Genomic DNA, 18,762 nt, shown 5'->3' with positions numbered 1-18,762 from the left:
TTATAAAACAAAGGATAGCTTTGCTTAAATATATCTATTCTTTAAAATACTAATAGAATTTTAGAATTAAAGGAGCTCTGAACTGAATTCCTTCAACCTAAACATAGTGAAACTAAAGTAGAAAAACCTAAACTAGAGGCAAAGGTACAAGCTAATAGTATAGATATATTATCAGTTACAGAAGCATTTTGATTAGTACTTTTCAATCAATACTCTCTGTTCCAGATAAATGTTTTTCAACTAATTAGATTTAATAATAGTTCATAGCTAAAGATGATACCTACTAGATACTAGTTGAATCTTAAAAATAAACAACAGTTAGCCTTTTAATTTACATAAAGTGTATCAATTATCTTACCAGCATGGTGCTCTGACAATAGACATGAGTGTAGATTTTTCTATGATTTGCAAGGGGAAATGTAAAATATATCTTATCAGATTCCTAAAAAAAGAGGGAAAACACAATAAATTATGAGTAGATAATTTCATCATTCAAAAATTCAGATAAAGTAATGAATGATTATTCTAATTAATTATTTTAATTCTATCATTCTTGGTGTTGTTGAGAACCAATAATCTAGGAATGGGAAGAAGATACAGATGCAAGATAGATCAGGTATAAACTCTGTAGACCTGAATTTGTCTTGGAAGTATCAGGATGAATGCATGTTTTTTTTGTTTGGGTTTGGTTTTTGGCCTTATGACCAAGATAAAATACATTTCTTAGCTCTGTTTACTGAAAAGGCCTTAGAAATGCTAACTTACTAGCCATAAACATCTCTAGTTCCCAAATTATGGTTTGCAGATACTGTTTCCCAAACAATAGGAAGAGCTTCTTTGAGAAAAAGCAGATTCAAGGTCTGGGACGGGAGATGATACACAATGAGCTAAAATACTTTCTCATACTAGACAGTGAGGAAAATATCAAAGACAACTAAAGAGCAGCTATATCAAAAAGATTCAGGAGCCTACCTTGAAATGGCTTCCACTGGTCAAGGACAGAACAGTTTTAATAGCAATTTTAGTATCAAAGATAGAACAATTTTAGTATTTTAGTTTAGACAGAAACACAAAAATGTTTAAGCTCATAATAACACTGGAGGAAAACCCCCCCAAAACATCTTATGGTCCCTGATGGAGGGTGTTTGTGAGCCAACTCACTACTCTAAAAACCAGTAAATATAAGATCCAAAGAATTATCATTTTTTTCCTTTGTAATTTGTTCTACTTTTGATAAATTTAGTAGATGAGAAGTTTTTCTATATAGTGTTTCAGTTAATAAATGAAGAAGGAATAATCGGAGTCTCATTGCTTTTGTACTCCCTATTAATGACTCTAGGCCTTCTTCATCAATAGCTGCTAACATCACAAAAAGAGAGAGAGTCTAGTAAAAACAAAAACAAAAACAAAACAAAAACCTGAATCTGATGAAGCATCTAGATCCAAGATCCAGCTACCAAGTCACAGGAAAGAGTAGGGAAAGGAATATACTGGATGACATTACAGGAGTGCAATCAGCAAAATCAAGACTGTGTGAAACTCTATAGGACAAATGACTAGGTTTTTTTTTTTTTTTTCCAACAAATAAACTGCAAGGAAAAAAAAGGGTGAAGGAAGTATTAGATATTAAAAGAGGAATAAGAGACATATCAACAAATAATACGTACACCTTGTTTGTACCCTGATTTAAACAAACTGGAAAACAAAGAAACAACAAAAAATTTGACAGTTATGATAAAACTGGAAAATTGAACAGACTAGATATTAAGGGATTATTACTAAACTGATTTAGTATGGGAAAATAACGTTATCTTCTTTAAAAAGTCTAGCTTTGAAAAATAAATACTAAAATATTCTTGAAAAAAAATTTTAAATCCATTGGTGGTATACTTACATTGTAAGCCACATAGGTCCATTTGGACACTTTTACTGGAACCCACATAGATGTCCCTAAGGTAAAAGAAATTAATTTGTTTGGCTTTTTAAAAAACATTAAGTGATTTCTTTTACTGAATCCTTCTCAATCACAACAGGATTTGAAAAAGAAGCAGTTTCCTGAACACTGGCTATTTTAAAATAGAAAATCTAATGAGATGTTCTCTATATGCTCATCACCAAGGAGCATTCAGATCATGTAAAGCATTTAAAATCTTTCTGATGTCTAACTCTAAGAAGTATCAACAGAAGAAAACAAATATTTCATTTTCCAAACTAAGTAGAGCATGACAGAGACATATAAAAACAAAATGTACCAGCAAAAGATATGCTGTTAAACCGAAAGACTGAAGAATGATACTGAGAAACTAAGTCAAGAATAATACAAAATTTATTTTACGTGGCTGTCAGGAGAATAGAGACATTTAACGCTTTTAAATTTTTCTACTGTCATGTTATTTTCAGTACAAAATTTTATCAGCAACATCTTTTTGCTTTTACATTTTTTACTTTTCCCCTCCTTAGCCAAGAACCTCATAAGAAACCAGCACAGGGAAATTAATAAAATATAATAGGATTATAATACCTGAAGCATTACAGTTTCAAAGAATTTGTCTGCTAATGACAAATTTACCTTAAAATAATACTCAAAACTCTACTTAAAATTAAAACATGCTATTACTACCGACCTGTTAAGTCAGAAATTATTGATGGATTTTCCTCAAAGTGTTTTGCTGGGTGTCTTATGAAGTGGTGATTCAAAACTGACAATTTCTTCTTGGGATTTTGAGTTATCTAGAAAGAACATTGATACATTCTGTATCCTCTTATATCCACTGTGATGACCTAATGAAACTTTGTTTCAAGTAATAATAATAAGAGCCAACAGTTATTTACTGTGGGCCAGGCACTGTTCTAAGTACTTAACATGGGACTAACTATGTTTTGAGTTAGTTTCCCTGTATATATGTTTGTTTCTCCTCCTCAACTATATGCTTCTTGAGGAGTAGGAATCATATCCTAACATTTTATTGTCTAATATTTAGTTTAGTATATCATACACACTGAGTTTGGGAAAGAGAGCTCAGTTTCATATTATTTTGATTCTTAGCAGTATTAGTCAAAAATTTCTCATTTGTCCCTTAAAATGTATCTGTAAAATACTTATCCATCCAGAATTATAATTTATTACATGCTAGTATTAGCATTTTCTTACCTTAGAATTTAATGGAAAACAAGATTTGATTTGTTAAAATTAGTTTGATGTATAATTTTTAAATAATATACCTGAGATTCACCTGTTCTTCATTAGTTGAAATGGGGTTTTTTCCTAAACCTACCAAATGTCATTTAAAATACAAACTGGTCAAATACAAATTTTAATTGATTCTACTGTTGTATATAGTTGAACAGATTAAACACATTGGCGATAGAGTCACAATTAAAACAAGGCTGAAAAACTGAAAAACATTTACATTCCATGACTCCATGATTCCAATGTTAACAGTGTTAACTCTATGAAGCTGATTTACTTTAATAAATATACTAACTTAAATATGGTACCTTGTGGTTTAAAATGTGGTAAAACAGATCAACTTGTGTCTCTCTTTTACTGCATTCTTCAGGAGAGAGCTAAATATCTATCTCTCCCTAATAATAGTTATGCAGCTTCCTGAAGGGTTAAGGAAAAAAATATAGACATTACCCTACTCCTAAGAGAGAATGCTTAGGAGCAAGGTTAAGACACAATGATAAGGAAGCATTACCCAGAGATTTGCTGAGAAAGAAGCCACACATAATAGTCTCTCAAAGAACTGGGGCCTCCAGGAAAAAGAATCCAAAAATATATGCCATAATGGAAAAAATTACCGAAAATACAAGGAACGTTTTCTCCAAAAGGAGAAGCCAGAGTTGTAGTTCTCAAAACATGCTTCTATGGAACAGTGATGCACTGCAAAGTGACCTGAGGTGAAAGGCTGCTTACGATGAATAATGGCAATCTGTTCCCAATTCACAGGGAAAAAAAAATTAAGTTAATAGAATTCTCTGAATTTTGCTGAAATCCTTGGTGCCCATTACTATTTATCTGCTGGCAGACAAGAAAGAGATGAATGAGTAATATGATTTCCAGGCATCCTGCTAACTGAACAACTTAGAAAATCACTAGTTGGGAGAGTTTATATGTAAAATATCAATACAGAAAAGGTTTGACTCTAGAAGTACATAATTTAAGTTCTGGTGAGCTTGTGTTATTCAATGAATGTAGATATTTTGATCCTACTGCATAAGGATATTTGTAATAAGTATTCCCCTTAAGGTAAAAAAACAAAAAGTCAGAAGGACATATATTAAATTTTAAACAGTAAAGGGGAAGAACTGAGGAAGATTTAAGGTATTCTTTCACTTTTTCATTTTTATTGCATTCTTAATTATTAATAGTTATCAAAGATTACAGATAAAAATACAGATATTTCCATTTTCAAACTAATTACAGTCAATATAAGGTGTAGGCTTCTATTTTCATCAAAGTAAAAAAATGTATTAAATCTATCACTGCTCTAACAAAAGCTTTTACTTCACTGAAATAACTTTTAGTTTAAAAATACATACTTGTTTAGTATCAGCATCAATAAGATCAAAGAATGCTCGAATTGTGGTCAATTGTAATTGTTTACACCTAAAGAATAAAATAAATGTTACAAATGAAACTTTCTTTAAAAATATACTTTTAATACAAACATAAATAATTCTATTATTTAATGGAATATATGAATTTCCTTTAATGCTACAAACTCTAAAATTATTTAACAAATTATCATTATTAAGCATACATCTTAAAGCTGAAACCTATAAAAATAAAGTAAATTAAATCTTCCTGGATATTTGAGAGTATAAGTGTCAGGCCCCCGTCTTCCCTAAATCTTCCTGTCTACCCCAGATACAGACATATTGTCTGCCCCACCTTCATAGGTCTGAACTGTTGTGGTTCTTGCAAACACTACTGATTGCACAGCCAGAGGAAGATGAAAAGAGAATCTTTAAGCCAATGCATACAGAGATAAAATACTAGGATTTATGTATTTCTTGACCCTTATTTAACCTATTTCTTTATTTATATTAAGGGTAAATCTAATTCCTACTTGGTTTTCCATGTGCTGCTCTAGAATAGGCAATGCTGCATTAATCAAGCCCGAGTTTGGTGATTGGCCAAGAGCTCAGAAAGTCCTACCACAAGTATCTTTGATTCTGCCCAGCTATGACAAATTCTAAAATTCTGACATTATCATTTGAGACTGATGCTACTGGTTCTTCAGGAGATGATTTTATAGGTTGTCAAGGACACCTTGGTTAAACTGAGACAAGAACAAAGGCTGAAGTTCTAAACCCCTAAGTTAATCTTTCTCCCAAATCCTTATTTATTTATGGATAAAGCTCTAAGAAAGCTAACTAACCAATCAATTCACTGATGAAAGGACCACCAAAAATTGCCAAAATAAGTTATATTAACTTACCATACAATGGAGAGGTGGTCTGTTGAAACCCAGGTCTTAGGCACTGCTGAACTCTAAATGGAAGGAAACAAAAATCATACTTAAGAAAAATGCACTTGTTATTCTCCAAAAGGCTTGAAATCCTTATAGGCTAATATTTAGAAACATGTAACATTAGTTTCACTATTTTATGATGCGCAGAAATTTTTAAACGATGCACTCTTGTAAAAGGTGATCCAAAAATATTAAGATATTGAATATTTCCTGCGTAAAATAATTCTTTGTCATTACTTAGTCAAGCTTAAATTACCCCTTAAAATTATTAAAACATCCACAGATTACTTACTGAAGTTTACTGTCTAACTCTTCATTACTCTAATAAGAGGTTAAGTTTATGATTCTTTAATAAATCATAGTGTATATATAAATCATAATAGATATTTCAGTAATTTTAGTTCTGACTAGACTATCATTTAATAAGTTCTAAGATGTTAATTCTAATCAGGATGTGCCTGAGAGATACCTGTGCCTGAGAGATACCTAGGCCTGAGGAGATTTTTCAAAATAAATATGCCTAATCACAAAACTACCAAATCGGACTCTTGTAAGTGGGGTCCAGACTTATTTGGAAAAAAATCCCTAGATGATTAGCATATATACTACTGGTTAGAGACAGAAGGGCAAAAGCCTAGCAAAAAATATAACTATTTTCAGAAGGCTTCCTAACAGTGGCACAGCACCCTCCAAGAACTAGAGACTTCTATTTATACAGGGTAATGACCTCCCTGTGAACAGCATCTTACATACAATGGGGAAACATTAAGTAAATCTGATATTATTTTTCATGTCATCTCTCTCTCTACACTGTCAAAGACACATTGAGATGCCCTCACTAGAACTGTCAAAACAAAATGAAAATAGGAAACTAACAGTGCTGTATGCAAGAAAACTTAGAGGCCTAACATGCCTCTTTGTTTTTGTTTTTTAAAAATAAATTTATTTATTTAATTTATTTTTTTTTTTGGCTGCATTGAGGCTTTGTTGCTGTGCGTGGGCTTTCTCTAGGTGCGGCAAGCAGGGGCTACTCTTCGTTGCAGTGCACGGGCTTCTCATTGCAGTGCCTTCTCTCGTTGCAGAGCACGGGCTCTAGGCGCACGGGCTTCAGTAGTTGTAGCATGCAGGCTCAGTAGTTGTGGCTTGCGGGCTCTAGCGCGCAGGCTCAGTAGTTGTGGTGCATGGTCTTAGTTGCTCCGCGGCATGTGGGATCTTCCTGGACCAGGGCTCAAACCCATGTCCCCTGCATTGGCAGGAGGATTCTTAACCACTGCGCCACCAGGGAAGCCCTATGCCTCTTTAATTAAAAAAAAAAAAAGGTATTTGTAACAAAAAAAGGTATTTATAACTTCTAAGGAGTCATTGAGTCATTGTCACCATTGTACTCTGCAAATATCAATGTATATTTGGGTTGGAGGCTCTAAAGTTGAAGGAATCTACAGATTACTTACTGAACTTATAAGCATTAGCTATCTCATTTAGGAATTGCTGCTGGCAACTTACTTTAAAAAATTAAGACAACCAGAGTTCACTGTGGTTCTAAGGTTAGATGCTCAGTAAAGTAAGAACTCACAGTAGACATCATTTACTATTAACAAGGACAAAAGCTAGTTTACTTTCATTCAGTCTAACGAATGCATCTGTGTTAGAACTGAAAAAAGGAAAGTCAACACACATTATAAAGGTAGTTGCGGGGCTTCCCTGGTGGCACAGTGGTTGAGAGTCCGCCTGCCGATGCAGGGGACACGGGTTCGTGCCCCGGTCCGGGAAGATCCCACAGGCCGCGGAGCGGCTTGGCCCGTGAGCCATGGCCGCTGAGCCTGTGCGTCTGGAGCCTGCGCATCTGGAACCTGTGCTCCGCAACGGGAGAGGCCACAACAGTGAGAGGCCCGCGTTACTGCAAAAAAAAATTAAATTAAATTAAATTTTAAAAAAAGGTAGTTGCTCATGACCTTTGTGATAAAAACTGTTAAATGTCCACCAAAATCTTCTTCCTTTTTCATAGTTAACTAGAATGCATGTCTCAGCCTCTCTTATTCTATGGTGTGACTAAGTTTTCTCTAATGGGATGTGAAAAAGAGTGATGTGTGCCATTTCCAGGCCTAACTGCTCTCCTTCATGCTCTTTCCCCCTTCCTGTGGATTGAAACAGTGATGATTAGAGCAACCTCGGAAGTAAAGCATTCAAGAAGGGGGAGCCTACTATCAGCCTGGGTCCCTTAGTGAGACTCCTCAAAAACCACCCGCCACGTAAACGCACACCTAGGGCAGTCATATGAGTGAAACATAAAATTCTATTGTGTTTAAGTGCCATTGCCTGCATGAGTGAATATTACAGTAGTTCAGCCTACCCTATGAATATAACTAAAGTCTCTAACTTAAACAATTTTTCAGTCCCAATGGATTTAATGTCATCTAACTGTTCTTGAGATAATCATTAAAAAAATTACTTCTTAATAATTGTTTTTTTAAAGAGAACATACATATATAAAAGTCTGTAGATTATTTGAGAGCTAAAAGCTAAGTAATTAAATATTTAAAAACTAAATAAAACTCAGATTATACAATAACCAGCTTTGAGAAAGTTCCATAATAAGTAAAATAATATTTTCATCAGAGATAAAGATATATAAGCTGCCTTGAACACAATACATTATCAAATGGATTGGAAAAGAGGGAAGGACATGTCCGCCCCCCTGCCACACACCATTAAAAAGACCAAATTCTTTAAAACCTGGAGGAAAGGGTATCAATACAGCATCAAGCTCCAGACCAAGTCTAGGAAATAAGTTATATCCAATTTTATATGACTAAACCATCTATTTTTATACTAAGGAGTTCATATTTAGAGTTTTGAGAACTTCTAGCACATATCTACCCAAAATATTCAGCATCAAAAAACAAGATTCCTACCGATGATGAGGTTTGAGAGATTTAGTAAATTAGTACTAATTACTTCCAAAGCTATTATGGCTATATCACAACTCCTTCAGTTATAAGAAAATGGTGGATAAGAGCAGAATAGCTTAATAATTTTTGTTCTATGTATGGCAAGCATTCAGTAATACCTATTTACTGAATGAACAGCAGTAGGTGAACTGAGCAAAGGAGTATCTATTAAGAGAACAACTATGAAACAAAGAACTATCATCTAAAAAGCAAAAGGAATGCTATAAATTTTCTTTTTAGAAATTAAGTTATATGTGGAGATGACGTGTATACTGAGTTTAAAAGTTAAGCTCTTAACTAAAGACTTAAAGGTTAAACATACAAAAATAAGTCCTAAAAGGAAACCTGAACTTATTTTACAGAAGCTGTGTATCCCAGTTAAAGACCAAATACTTGATGTCCTAGCAGGGAAGAATAATTAGCAAATTAATTAATCAGAGCTCTATCTATACTATCAAAGCTAATTTTTAAATTTTAAAATCAGTAAACCTTCATTCAAGTTTAAAATTCAAGAGTATGTGAAATGTTTGATCTTCCATTACCACTGTATACAGCATACCACTGAGATACACCCGGGGCCCCTGGACTTCAGTCCATACTTTTTTATACTTAAAACTCTAATCAATGGATAGGCACTTATTTTGAACAAGAAACAATCATCTTCATAAATAAGAGTCATTTGCACAAAGTTTCTAAGGTCCTTTTCACCTTCCATGGATGTAAGTATCCATGCCTCTGTCTTCCCCAAATATTCATATTCATTGTTTCATGTTCTGTCTCTCTCACATACACATACACATGCACACTTGCACACACACAGTATACCAGACCAACTCAGGAATCATTTCTAACCGATTACATATCATTTCTCCTTTCATGCTCCACTGTGTCCATCATGTTACTACTTTAGTAGAATCTTTAAAAAGATTACCACAACAGATAAGGCACTGGTATGATGGCTTAATTTTGGTAGAAAAGTCAGTCCTGAACGAACTTGGTAATCCCGGAATCCTCCAGCTACAGACAGTGTGGTTAAATTTATGTGTCTAGCATTCAGAATCCAATAGTTGTTTACAGTCATATAAAAATCTGGTGGGAAATAAAAAAGACATACATTAAAAATCAGTAACCATGCTCTGCAACAATAACCCATCTATAATACTAATATTAAACTGAATTTCTGTTTAAGCCATCTGAATTGTCTATAAGCAATGCCATCCACATTTCTCTATTTTGGGTAAAGTCAGTATCTTTACACATACTCTACTTTCCCCATCAGAGTACAAATACTAAGAGTTAGTAAAGGTATCAATAAAGAAAAAAGATAACCCAATTTCATTAGCTTTGACAAGTCCATAGCAAACAGGTCTCTACATTCCACAAGGATGCTGCTTGTTTATGAGCCACATAGTATAGAAAGAAACCCCCGAAATTCTTCCAAAGATATGAGTTTACTATGCTAAGGAGTTATATCAATAGCTCTTCCTAATCATGGCTGTGTCCCTGCTTATAGGGCTTAGCAACTCTCTACTGCAGCCACTGTAGTACTGGTGACCAAACAAAGTACTATTTAAGTTCTTAAAATACAATCTATCAGGACAATGACAGTCACATTAGTCTTGGGACTCTCCGCTGCAGAAAATCTGATGCTTAAGAAGATTCTATCCATTTAGTGTAACAAGTGGTGCAGACAATTTTTCCACTTTATCTATGGAAGATGAGAAAAATTTAGTGTTGAAGATCTGAGGCCAGGGCAGGGGAGTTCTCATTTCCTATTCTGATTATCAAAACTTATTGCATTTTTTATCCTGGCATTTGATCCCATTGATGGCTTTTAACATTTTGGAACAGCAAATTCTTCTCATTAAAGATTTCAGTAGTATTCACTTAGATTGAGACAAAGCAGACCCATTCCTAATAACTCCAGGGCTTGGGATAAGAGTTCCAATGAGGTATACATGCCATATGTCTAAATACTTAAAAGTCAAACTTCCAGCTAACAAACTTAAATCAAATGTATTTTCTCTGCCTACCTTGACAAATATATCATTGAAATAACCTGGAAGGCCAGGTTCAAATTAAGAATTCTAGGACACCTCTGAGTTGGACACCAGATTATGGCAGCATAGGGAGAGCATATCTCTGGCCACACATTGCTGTGGAGATCTGCAGCAAAGGGGGAACAGATCACTGTGCTCTCTTCTTCTTCCCACCCACATTCCATCCTGCATCAGGAAGACCTCCTGTGAACATCAAAATTCTGTCTGTACCTCATGCAGAGCCACCCCTTGGCCATAACTCAAGCTCAGGATTCTACATACCTGTCCTCAGGATAGATCCAAGTAAGAGGCTAAGGGAGTGGGCTTCAGGCATATGGGCAAGAAAAGTCTGAAGGACTGGCTACCTGGATCATAGTCCAGAAGTAAAGGTACAGCCTGTAAGTGGGGAGGCTGCTTGGCCTGTACACTCCACACCCTGTGGGGAATGGCAACATGAGAGCAGGGCCCTCTGAAGTACAGAGCTCAGTGCAAGGCTTCCTTTCCCCTATTTAAGGACAGTATTTCCACCAAGTATAAATAGGGAATCTACTTCTGGAGGTCACATGGGTCTCCTAAAAACTTAAAATCCACCCTTGAACTTTTGTTTTTTCATTCTAATTATGGCTTAATGCAATAAAAAATAAATACAGAATAAAAGGCATAAGAGCTTGCTAATTACTGGAGAGGCCCCCTGACCCTAAGAAGCACTTTCAACCTAAGCCATTTAGAGACAGACCATCAGTATCCTTCAAAAACAGTAAACCTGACTCTCTTGACAGTTCTTTCCTCAAAGAGATTTTTAAAATGCATCTTGAGTAATTATAATTTAGCCTGCATGGCTCATCTACATATACCACATAAAATGCAGTAAGGGAAAGAATTCTCAATTGTGGTGACAAGTATTATGGCTTGTCTATACCTTTAATTTTTTCCTAAACCTATTATAAATAATAATTTATAATTATTAGAATCAGTAAAGCATATTTAACCAACTTCAATAATAAAACTACAGATTTTTATTAGAAGAGTTCTACAGGCAAAGTTTTAAATGTACTAAGGAAAAAAAATCAAACTTCTCTTTAAGTGCTACTGCACCAGATATTCCAGCAAGTAAGTTACTCCTTGGCAATGTTATGTTAAGATGGGTGCTCTGGAAAACTACTTTGGTTTGGAGTCACTAGGGTATATGTCTCACTTACCTGTAAACAAAATTTTCACCACAATTAAGATAATGCAAATTTTTATAGGGTAAGAAGTTGTATAAATTTACTGATTAGGAAAAATAATGATTTCTTTCTAAAGATTTTCTTCTACACATACAGCATGCCAAAAAGCAGTGAATACTTGACTTTCTTTAATAAAAAGTTGAGATAGTAGGCATTTAATTCTTATTCTGTGACATTATCACTAATTAGATGACAACAATCATAAACACCTACTGTTCACTCAAAATTCCCTGCAACATTACAGTATTATCCATAATTTTATTTCCTCTGTTATCGTAATGTAACTCAATTCAGAGGCAGCATACGTAAATGTTAAAAGCACAGGCCCAGAAACAAGCTTGCTGGAGTCAAATACCAGCTCCACTATTTTCTTGCCATGTGACTTTGGGCAAGAATTTTATCTTGGCCTCTTTTTTCTGTCCATGGACATGGCAATAACAATGGTACCTACCTCAAAGAACTGCCATAAGGATCAAATGATACAATAAGCATGTAAAGTTCTTACCACAATATCCAAAATATAATAAGAGCTCTATAAAGATTAGCAATCCTACCTTACCTCATCATATAAAGTATTAGCAGACCTATTTATTAAAAAAAAAAACAAGGCATTTCTACTATTTTACTTAAATATAAGATTATTTTGAATGAAGTACCCAGAGGAGTTAACAAAAAAAGGAAGTATAAACACACTTTAAAAGACCAAGAGTCATCCTCAAGAATAACTAAAATGAAGCTCAAGTGCCTAGGGGTTATAAGACACATGTTTTCCATGTTAAGATGCAAAAGGCAGAGAAAATTAACAGCAGTTTCAGTTATGAGCCTAAGTTGAAAGTCACAAAAAGAGATGCTCAGAATTGGAGGTGCTGATTTAAACCTAAGCTGCTTCACACATGGATAAAACTGTAGTATACTCTAAAGGGAGTAGTAGCTGCAAGGATCTGTTTAATCCTAAACAACAATGGGGAGGTCAGTTAGTGTTTATGTAACAGTACTCACCTGTAATGAAACGATCTAATGGCATCACAGGAGCAACATGAGGTGTTGCTTGTGTAATAAGAAGATTGATCAGATCCTGCTTAAAATTTTTCAACGTAAGCAATGCTCTTGCAACAAGGCCACCCATAGAATGACCAATTATCGCCACACTTTTTGGAGCAAATTCTTGACCCTATTTAAAAAATCACCAAGGCATGATTAAGGATTAATATCATAATAAATATACTAAATACTTCTCTCTACATATGAGCAATTTCATAGAAAAAAGAAAATTAAACTATTTATATAACCTCCCATAATAAGATACAGAAATACATTTTCATATATTTGTAATTAGTGTATACATATTTTGTGTTTTGCAAACATTTTTAACAGCTAGGCTTTGGTTTTCTCAACCAAAATCAGAACACTTGGTCTAGCAAATCATGTTTTTACCATTTGTTATATTGTATGTAAGAGGTGTAATTATATTTGGTGTATACCAGAATATTAGATTTCATAGGATATATAAAGTCGAATCATTTATTTGAAACTGGAAATAGCACAAAAAAGCCAGAACAGTTACAACTGCCACAGCAATATACTACCTCATCATATTGATATGTCCTATCTCATCAAATTATTTCTCTATTGTGTGCCTGGGTTTAAAAGGAAGCCAGCATTCCACAACATCTATTCACTGACAATTACATATTTTATTTTTTAAATAAGTTTGTTTTTTTTTTAACATCTTTATTGGGGTATAATTGCTTTACAATGGTGTGTTAGTTTCTGCTTTATAACAAAGTGAATCAGTTATACATATACATATGTTCCCATATCTCTCCCCTCTTGCGTCTCCCTCCCTCCCACCCTCCCTATCCCACCCCTCCAGGCGGTCACAAAGCACTGAGCTGATATCCCTGTGCTATGCGGCTGCTTCCCACTAGCTATCTACCTTACGTTTGGTAGTGTATATATATCCATGCCTCTCTCTCGCTTTGTCACAGCTCACCCTTCCCCCTCCCCATATCCTCAAGTCCGTTCTCCAGTAGGTCTATGTCTTTATTCCTGTCTTACCCCTAGGTTCTTCATGACATTTTTTTTCTCTTAGATTCCATATATATGTGTTAGCATATGGTATTTGTCTTTCTCTTTCTGACTTACTTCACTCTGTATGACAGACTCTAGGTCTATCCATCTCATTACAAATAGCTCAATTTCGTTTCTTTTTATGGCTGAGTAATATTCCATTGTATATATGTGCCACATCTTCTTTATCCATTCATCCGATGATGGGCACTTAGCTTGTTTCCACCTCTGGGCTATTGTAAATAGAGCTGCAATGAACATTTTGGCACATGACTCTTTTTGAATTATGGTTTTCTCAGGGTATATGCCCAGTAGAGGGATTGCTGGGTCATATGGTAGTTCTATTTGTAGTTTTTTAAGGAACATCCATACTGTTCTCCATAGTGGCTGTACCAATTCACATTCCCAGCAGCAGTGCAAGAGGGTTCCCTTTTCTCCACACCCTCTCCAGCATTTACTGTTTCTAGATTTTTTGATGATGGCCATTCTGACCGGTGTAAGATGATACCTCATTGTAGTTTTGATTTGCATTTCCCTAATGATTAGTGATGCTGAGATCATTTCATGTGTTTGTTGTCCATCTGTATGCCTTCTTTGGGGAAATGTCTATTTAGATCTTCTGCCCATTTTTGGATTGGGTTGTTTGTTTTTTTGATATTGAGCTGCATGAGCTGCTTGTATATTTTGGAGATTAATCCTTTGTCAGTTGCTTCGTTTACAAATATCGTCTCCCATTCTGAGGGTTGCCTTTTTGTCTTGTTTATGGTTTCTTTTGCTGTGCAAAAGCTTTTAAGTTTCATTAAGTCCCACTTGTTCATTTTTTAAATTTCCATTTCTCTAGAAGGTGGGTCAAAAAGGATCTTGCTGTGATTTATGTCAAAGAGTGTTCTTCCTATGTTTTCCTCTAAGAGTTTTATAGTGTCTGGCCTCATATTTAGGTCTTATCTGCTTTATTGCAGCAGTCTGGAACCGAACCCGCAATATCTCTGAGGTATACCTGTATTTCTCCGCCATTTGCTCTTTAGCTGCATTTGCTTTTTTGTTGTTGTTACTCTAAAAATTACATTATACAGCCTTAACTTATCTACCAGAATTAATATTATACTTCTTACGGCAGTGGAATAATTCTATTTACTCCTCTTCCCATCCTTTTCACCATTACTATATATTTTCCTTCTAAATAAATTATAAACCTCATAAGGAATTCATTACTGAAAATAAACTTTTTAACCTTTTAATTATGAACCAATTAGAGAAAAGTTGGAAAAATAGCACAGAGAGTTCCCATATACCTCTCACCCAGTTTTCCGCAATGTTAACAGTTAATATAACCCTACTACAATGATCAAAAACAAGAAATTAACATTGGTGCAGCAACAGAATTGACTGCAGACCTAATCTAAGTTTTACCCATTTTCTCACTAATGTACTTTTTCTATTTCAGGGTTCCATCCAGCATCCCACCTTGCATTTATTGTTATTTCTCCTTAGTCTCCTCTAATCTGTGACAGTTCTTCAGTCTTTCCTCATTTTTTATGACCTTGATGCTTCTGAAGAGTACTGGTTAGTTATTTTATAGCATGTCTCTCGATTTCGGTTTGTCTGAAGTTTTCCCATGATTAGAATGAGGTTATGCATTTTTGACAATAATGCCACAGAAACTATGGTGCAGCGTGTCAGGAGATTCATGATATCAATATGTCTTATTACTGGTAATGTTAATCTTGGTTAAGATGATGTCTACCAGGTTTCTTATTGTGAAGTTCTTTCCCTTTGTAGGTAATAAATATTTTAGAAAAGATACTGTGAAACCATGTGAATATCCTTTTCCTCCTCAAACCTTCACCTACTGATTTTAGCACCCATGATGAATCTTGTCTGTAGCAATTATTACTGTGCCGTTCACCTAACGGGAATTTTTTATTTCCCTCTTTCCTTCTACTAATCACAAAACTGCCAGTTTTTGTTACTCTGACAATGTCTTTATTTTGTCCTCATTTTTGCTAGATATACAGTTTTAAGTTGAGAGTCCCCTCCCACCCCATCATCCTCCAAAAACCTTTAAGATGCTGTTCTATTGTTTTGGGCTTTCATTATTTCTGATGGAGACCAGCAATAATTTTTATTGTTTTACCTGTAGGTAAAGAGCCTTTTTTTCTCTGGCTGCTTTTAAGATTTTCTCTTTACTTTGGTTTTGAACAATTTGACTAGGATAAACTTGGGTGTGATTCTGTGTTTATCCTGCTTGACATTCACTGACCTTCTTGATCTGTCAGTTGAAAATTTTAATCAGAATTGTAAATTTGGGGCCTTTAGTTCTTTGAATATTATCTTTCTTTTTTAATAAATTTATTTATTTATTTTTGGCTGTGTTGGGTCTTCGTTTCTGTGCGAGGGCTTTCTCTAGTTGTGGCAAGCGGGGGCCACTCTTCATCGCGGTGCGCGGGCCTCTCACTGTCGCGGCCTCTCTTGCTGCGGAGCACAGGCTCCAGACGCGCAGGCTCAGTAGTTGTGGCTCACGGGCCTAGTTGCTCCGCGGCACGTGGGATCTTCCTAGACCAGGGCTTGAACCCGTGTCCCCTGCATTGGCAGGCAGACTCTCAACCACTGCGCCACCAGGGACGCCCAAGTTCTTTGAATATTTTTTCCTCTTATATTTCTCTCTCTTCTTCTTCTGGGGTTCCAGTTATGTATGTGTTAGCCTACTTAGTATTGTCCCACAGCTTCCTGAGGCTCTGTCCTTTCCATCCTTTTATCCTCTGTGCTTCATATTTTGGATAGCTTTTAACTGTCCTGTCTTCAAATTCAATGATCTCTTGTTCTGCGGTGTTCAACCTGCTTAAAGCCTATGTACTGAATTTTTCATTTCTGTTTTATTGTTTCAGTTCTCAATTTTTCCTTTTTATTCGTTATTTATTTATTTATGGCTGTGTTGGGTCTTCGTTGCTGCACGCAGGCCTTTTCTAGTTGTGGCAAGCAGGGCTACTCTTCATTGCGGTGTGTGGGCTTCTCATTGCGGAGCATGGGCTCTAGGGGCACGGGCTTCAGCGGTAGTGGCACACGGGCTTAGTTGCTCCGTGGCATGTGGGATCTTCCCTGACCAGGGCTTGAACCCATGTCCCCTGCATTGGCAGGCAGACTCCAAACGACTGCGCCACCACGGAAGTCTCTGTCCTTTTTCTTTTTTAATAGTTTCCATGTCTCTACTGAGCTCCCTCATCTGTTCCCTTGTTGTTTGCATCTTTTATTCTAAATCCTTAACTCTGATGTTTTTGAGGCTTATATGGAAGCATTGTTAAGGTGGATCCTACAGTAGCTCTTACTTTAGGGCTACAGTAGCTCTATTCCTAAATCGTGTCCTTTCTTGGGTCTCAAATGAATGCCCGATGTTCAGATAAGTCTTTCTAACTAGCTGGTCAGAACTCCTGGGCACCAAGTGGCCTCTCAAATCTCAATTCAACCCACAATTCCCCACGAGCTGTTTTTGCCAGGACTTGCACAATGGTATACCAAGGGAGGAAATGACTTATCATAGTAGGTAGTAGAATTATCCCTGACGCTGTTTAGAATTGCTGGCACAGATGAATTTGAGTCTGTTGTACTGCTCTTTTAAATTTCTCTAGGGACACATATTCCCCCTTATTCCTTGCACCTGAAGCAGACATACCCCACCACTTCCTCCTTGGTATGCTACTGCCTTGCAGCCTCTTGCCCTGTGCATACATAGCACAGCACTCAAAGACTGAAGGATTCAAATTTCTAGAGCTCCCGTCTCTGCCTAGTTCTCTTCTTTCTCCTACCTGACCACAAATCTAGCCATTTCAGTAGTCCCAAATTCCAATCTCTGCCTTCTTCAGCTTAGTGATATCAATTTGCTGTTCTTGACCTCTAAAAATTTACCCCATGGTCTGGAAAATGCTTCCAGGCAGAAAGCCGGGCACTCACGGAGCTCACCTCACATGTTTCCCCTCTTTCAGTGGTCACAGTCCTTTACCACTTGGTTGTCCAACACCTGAACACATGTGCTTCAGATACCTTGGCTAGTTTTATAGTTGTTTACATATGGAAGTAGTCTACTCTAGTACCAGTTATTTAGGCAAAACGAGAAGCAGAAATCCATACTAATGGCTTTAGGAAATGCACTGCACTCCTAATTCATACATAAAGTAAAAAAAAATTTTTTTCCAAACTTCACAAGAAAGATTTCTTGTAAATTGAATTTGAACTTCAAAACCCACCACTGAGTTCAAAACGACAGAGTCCCACACACAAATACCTTTGTGCCACCTTTGCTTCAACTTCCATACAAACAAATAAATAATTTAAAATATGCTGAGTCCCTTTAACCAAAAAAAAAAAAACACAAAAAACCAATAGGTTGATCACTATTTATTTGTATGATTATCTCATACCTTATAGAGCTTGAGAATTGTTTTAATGCATTCATGCACAAACTTGGTCTGCTTCTGAAGACTTCCACCATATAGTGCCACCAGTTCTTCATTGAAATTCACACTAAAGAAGTCAAAGTGGTACTTGAAGTCAATGTCTTCAGCTTTTCTAAGTGCAATAGAGCCAATAGAACGAACTGCAGAGGAAAAAGGTGAAGTGCACATTAAACAAAAATTTTTAAAGTTTCATCTATTCTTGCTTCAAAGTCTCTTAACAAATAACTTTATCCCAGATTCTGAATACAACCTATTTCAGGGTGACATCCTTAACAATAGCAATTTAGAAAAACAAACCAACTTAGCAATTGTGTGTCTTGTCCTGTAAATTTTTTTAAGTTAAGTATAACGTGAATGGTTCATTCATTCTCTACCTGCTTCCCCTTCAGTAGGGGCAACAATAGCTAAAAGGGAAGGAAGGATTCCTTGAAGAATAAGAAATAGGAATTTTGTCACACTTCAGGATTTTAAGCATGAGAAAATTCCTACAAGAAACGTCTGCTCATTACAGCTCATCACAGTGGTGTAAATACTCATGCATAATTTGTCTC

The 18,762-nt window shown here is 35.7% G+C and overlaps 1 protein-coding gene across 3 annotated transcripts in view; it reads right to left on the bottom strand.

Annotated features, from left to right (window-relative positions):
* Positions 1-18,762, bottom strand: part of PGAP1 (post-GPI attachment to proteins inositol deacylase 1) — a 74,525-nt gene that overhangs the window by 40,902 nt on the left and 14,861 nt on the right. The window contains exons 3-10 of one of the 3 annotated variants that reach the window (XM_067741133.1): positions 18,176-18,351; positions 12,693-12,864; positions 9,360-9,517; positions 5,448-5,500; positions 4,546-4,612; positions 2,625-2,730; positions 1,895-1,950; positions 359-442 (exon numbers count right to left, since the gene is read on the bottom strand). In XM_067741133.1, coding sequence (XP_067597234.1) covers positions 359-442; positions 1,895-1,950; positions 2,625-2,730; positions 4,546-4,612; positions 5,448-5,500; positions 9,360-9,517; positions 12,693-12,864; positions 18,176-18,351 — 872 coding nt within the window. Of the gene's footprint in view, positions 1-358; positions 443-972; positions 989-1,418; positions 1,545-1,894; positions 1,951-2,624; positions 2,731-4,545; positions 4,613-5,447; positions 5,501-9,359; positions 9,518-12,692; positions 12,865-18,175; positions 18,352-18,762 lie in introns of those variants that run through there. The other 2 variants (XM_067741134.1, XM_067741135.1) reach the window with 2 other exon arrangements.

Source organism: Pseudorca crassidens, chromosome 6, assembly GCF_039906515.1.
Source record: "Pseudorca crassidens isolate mPseCra1 chromosome 6, mPseCra1.hap1, whole genome shotgun sequence".
Classification (NCBI taxonomy): Eukaryota; Metazoa; Chordata; class Mammalia; order Artiodactyla; family Delphinidae; genus Pseudorca; species Pseudorca crassidens.
This window is presented reverse-complemented; position numbering and strand designations above follow the sequence as displayed.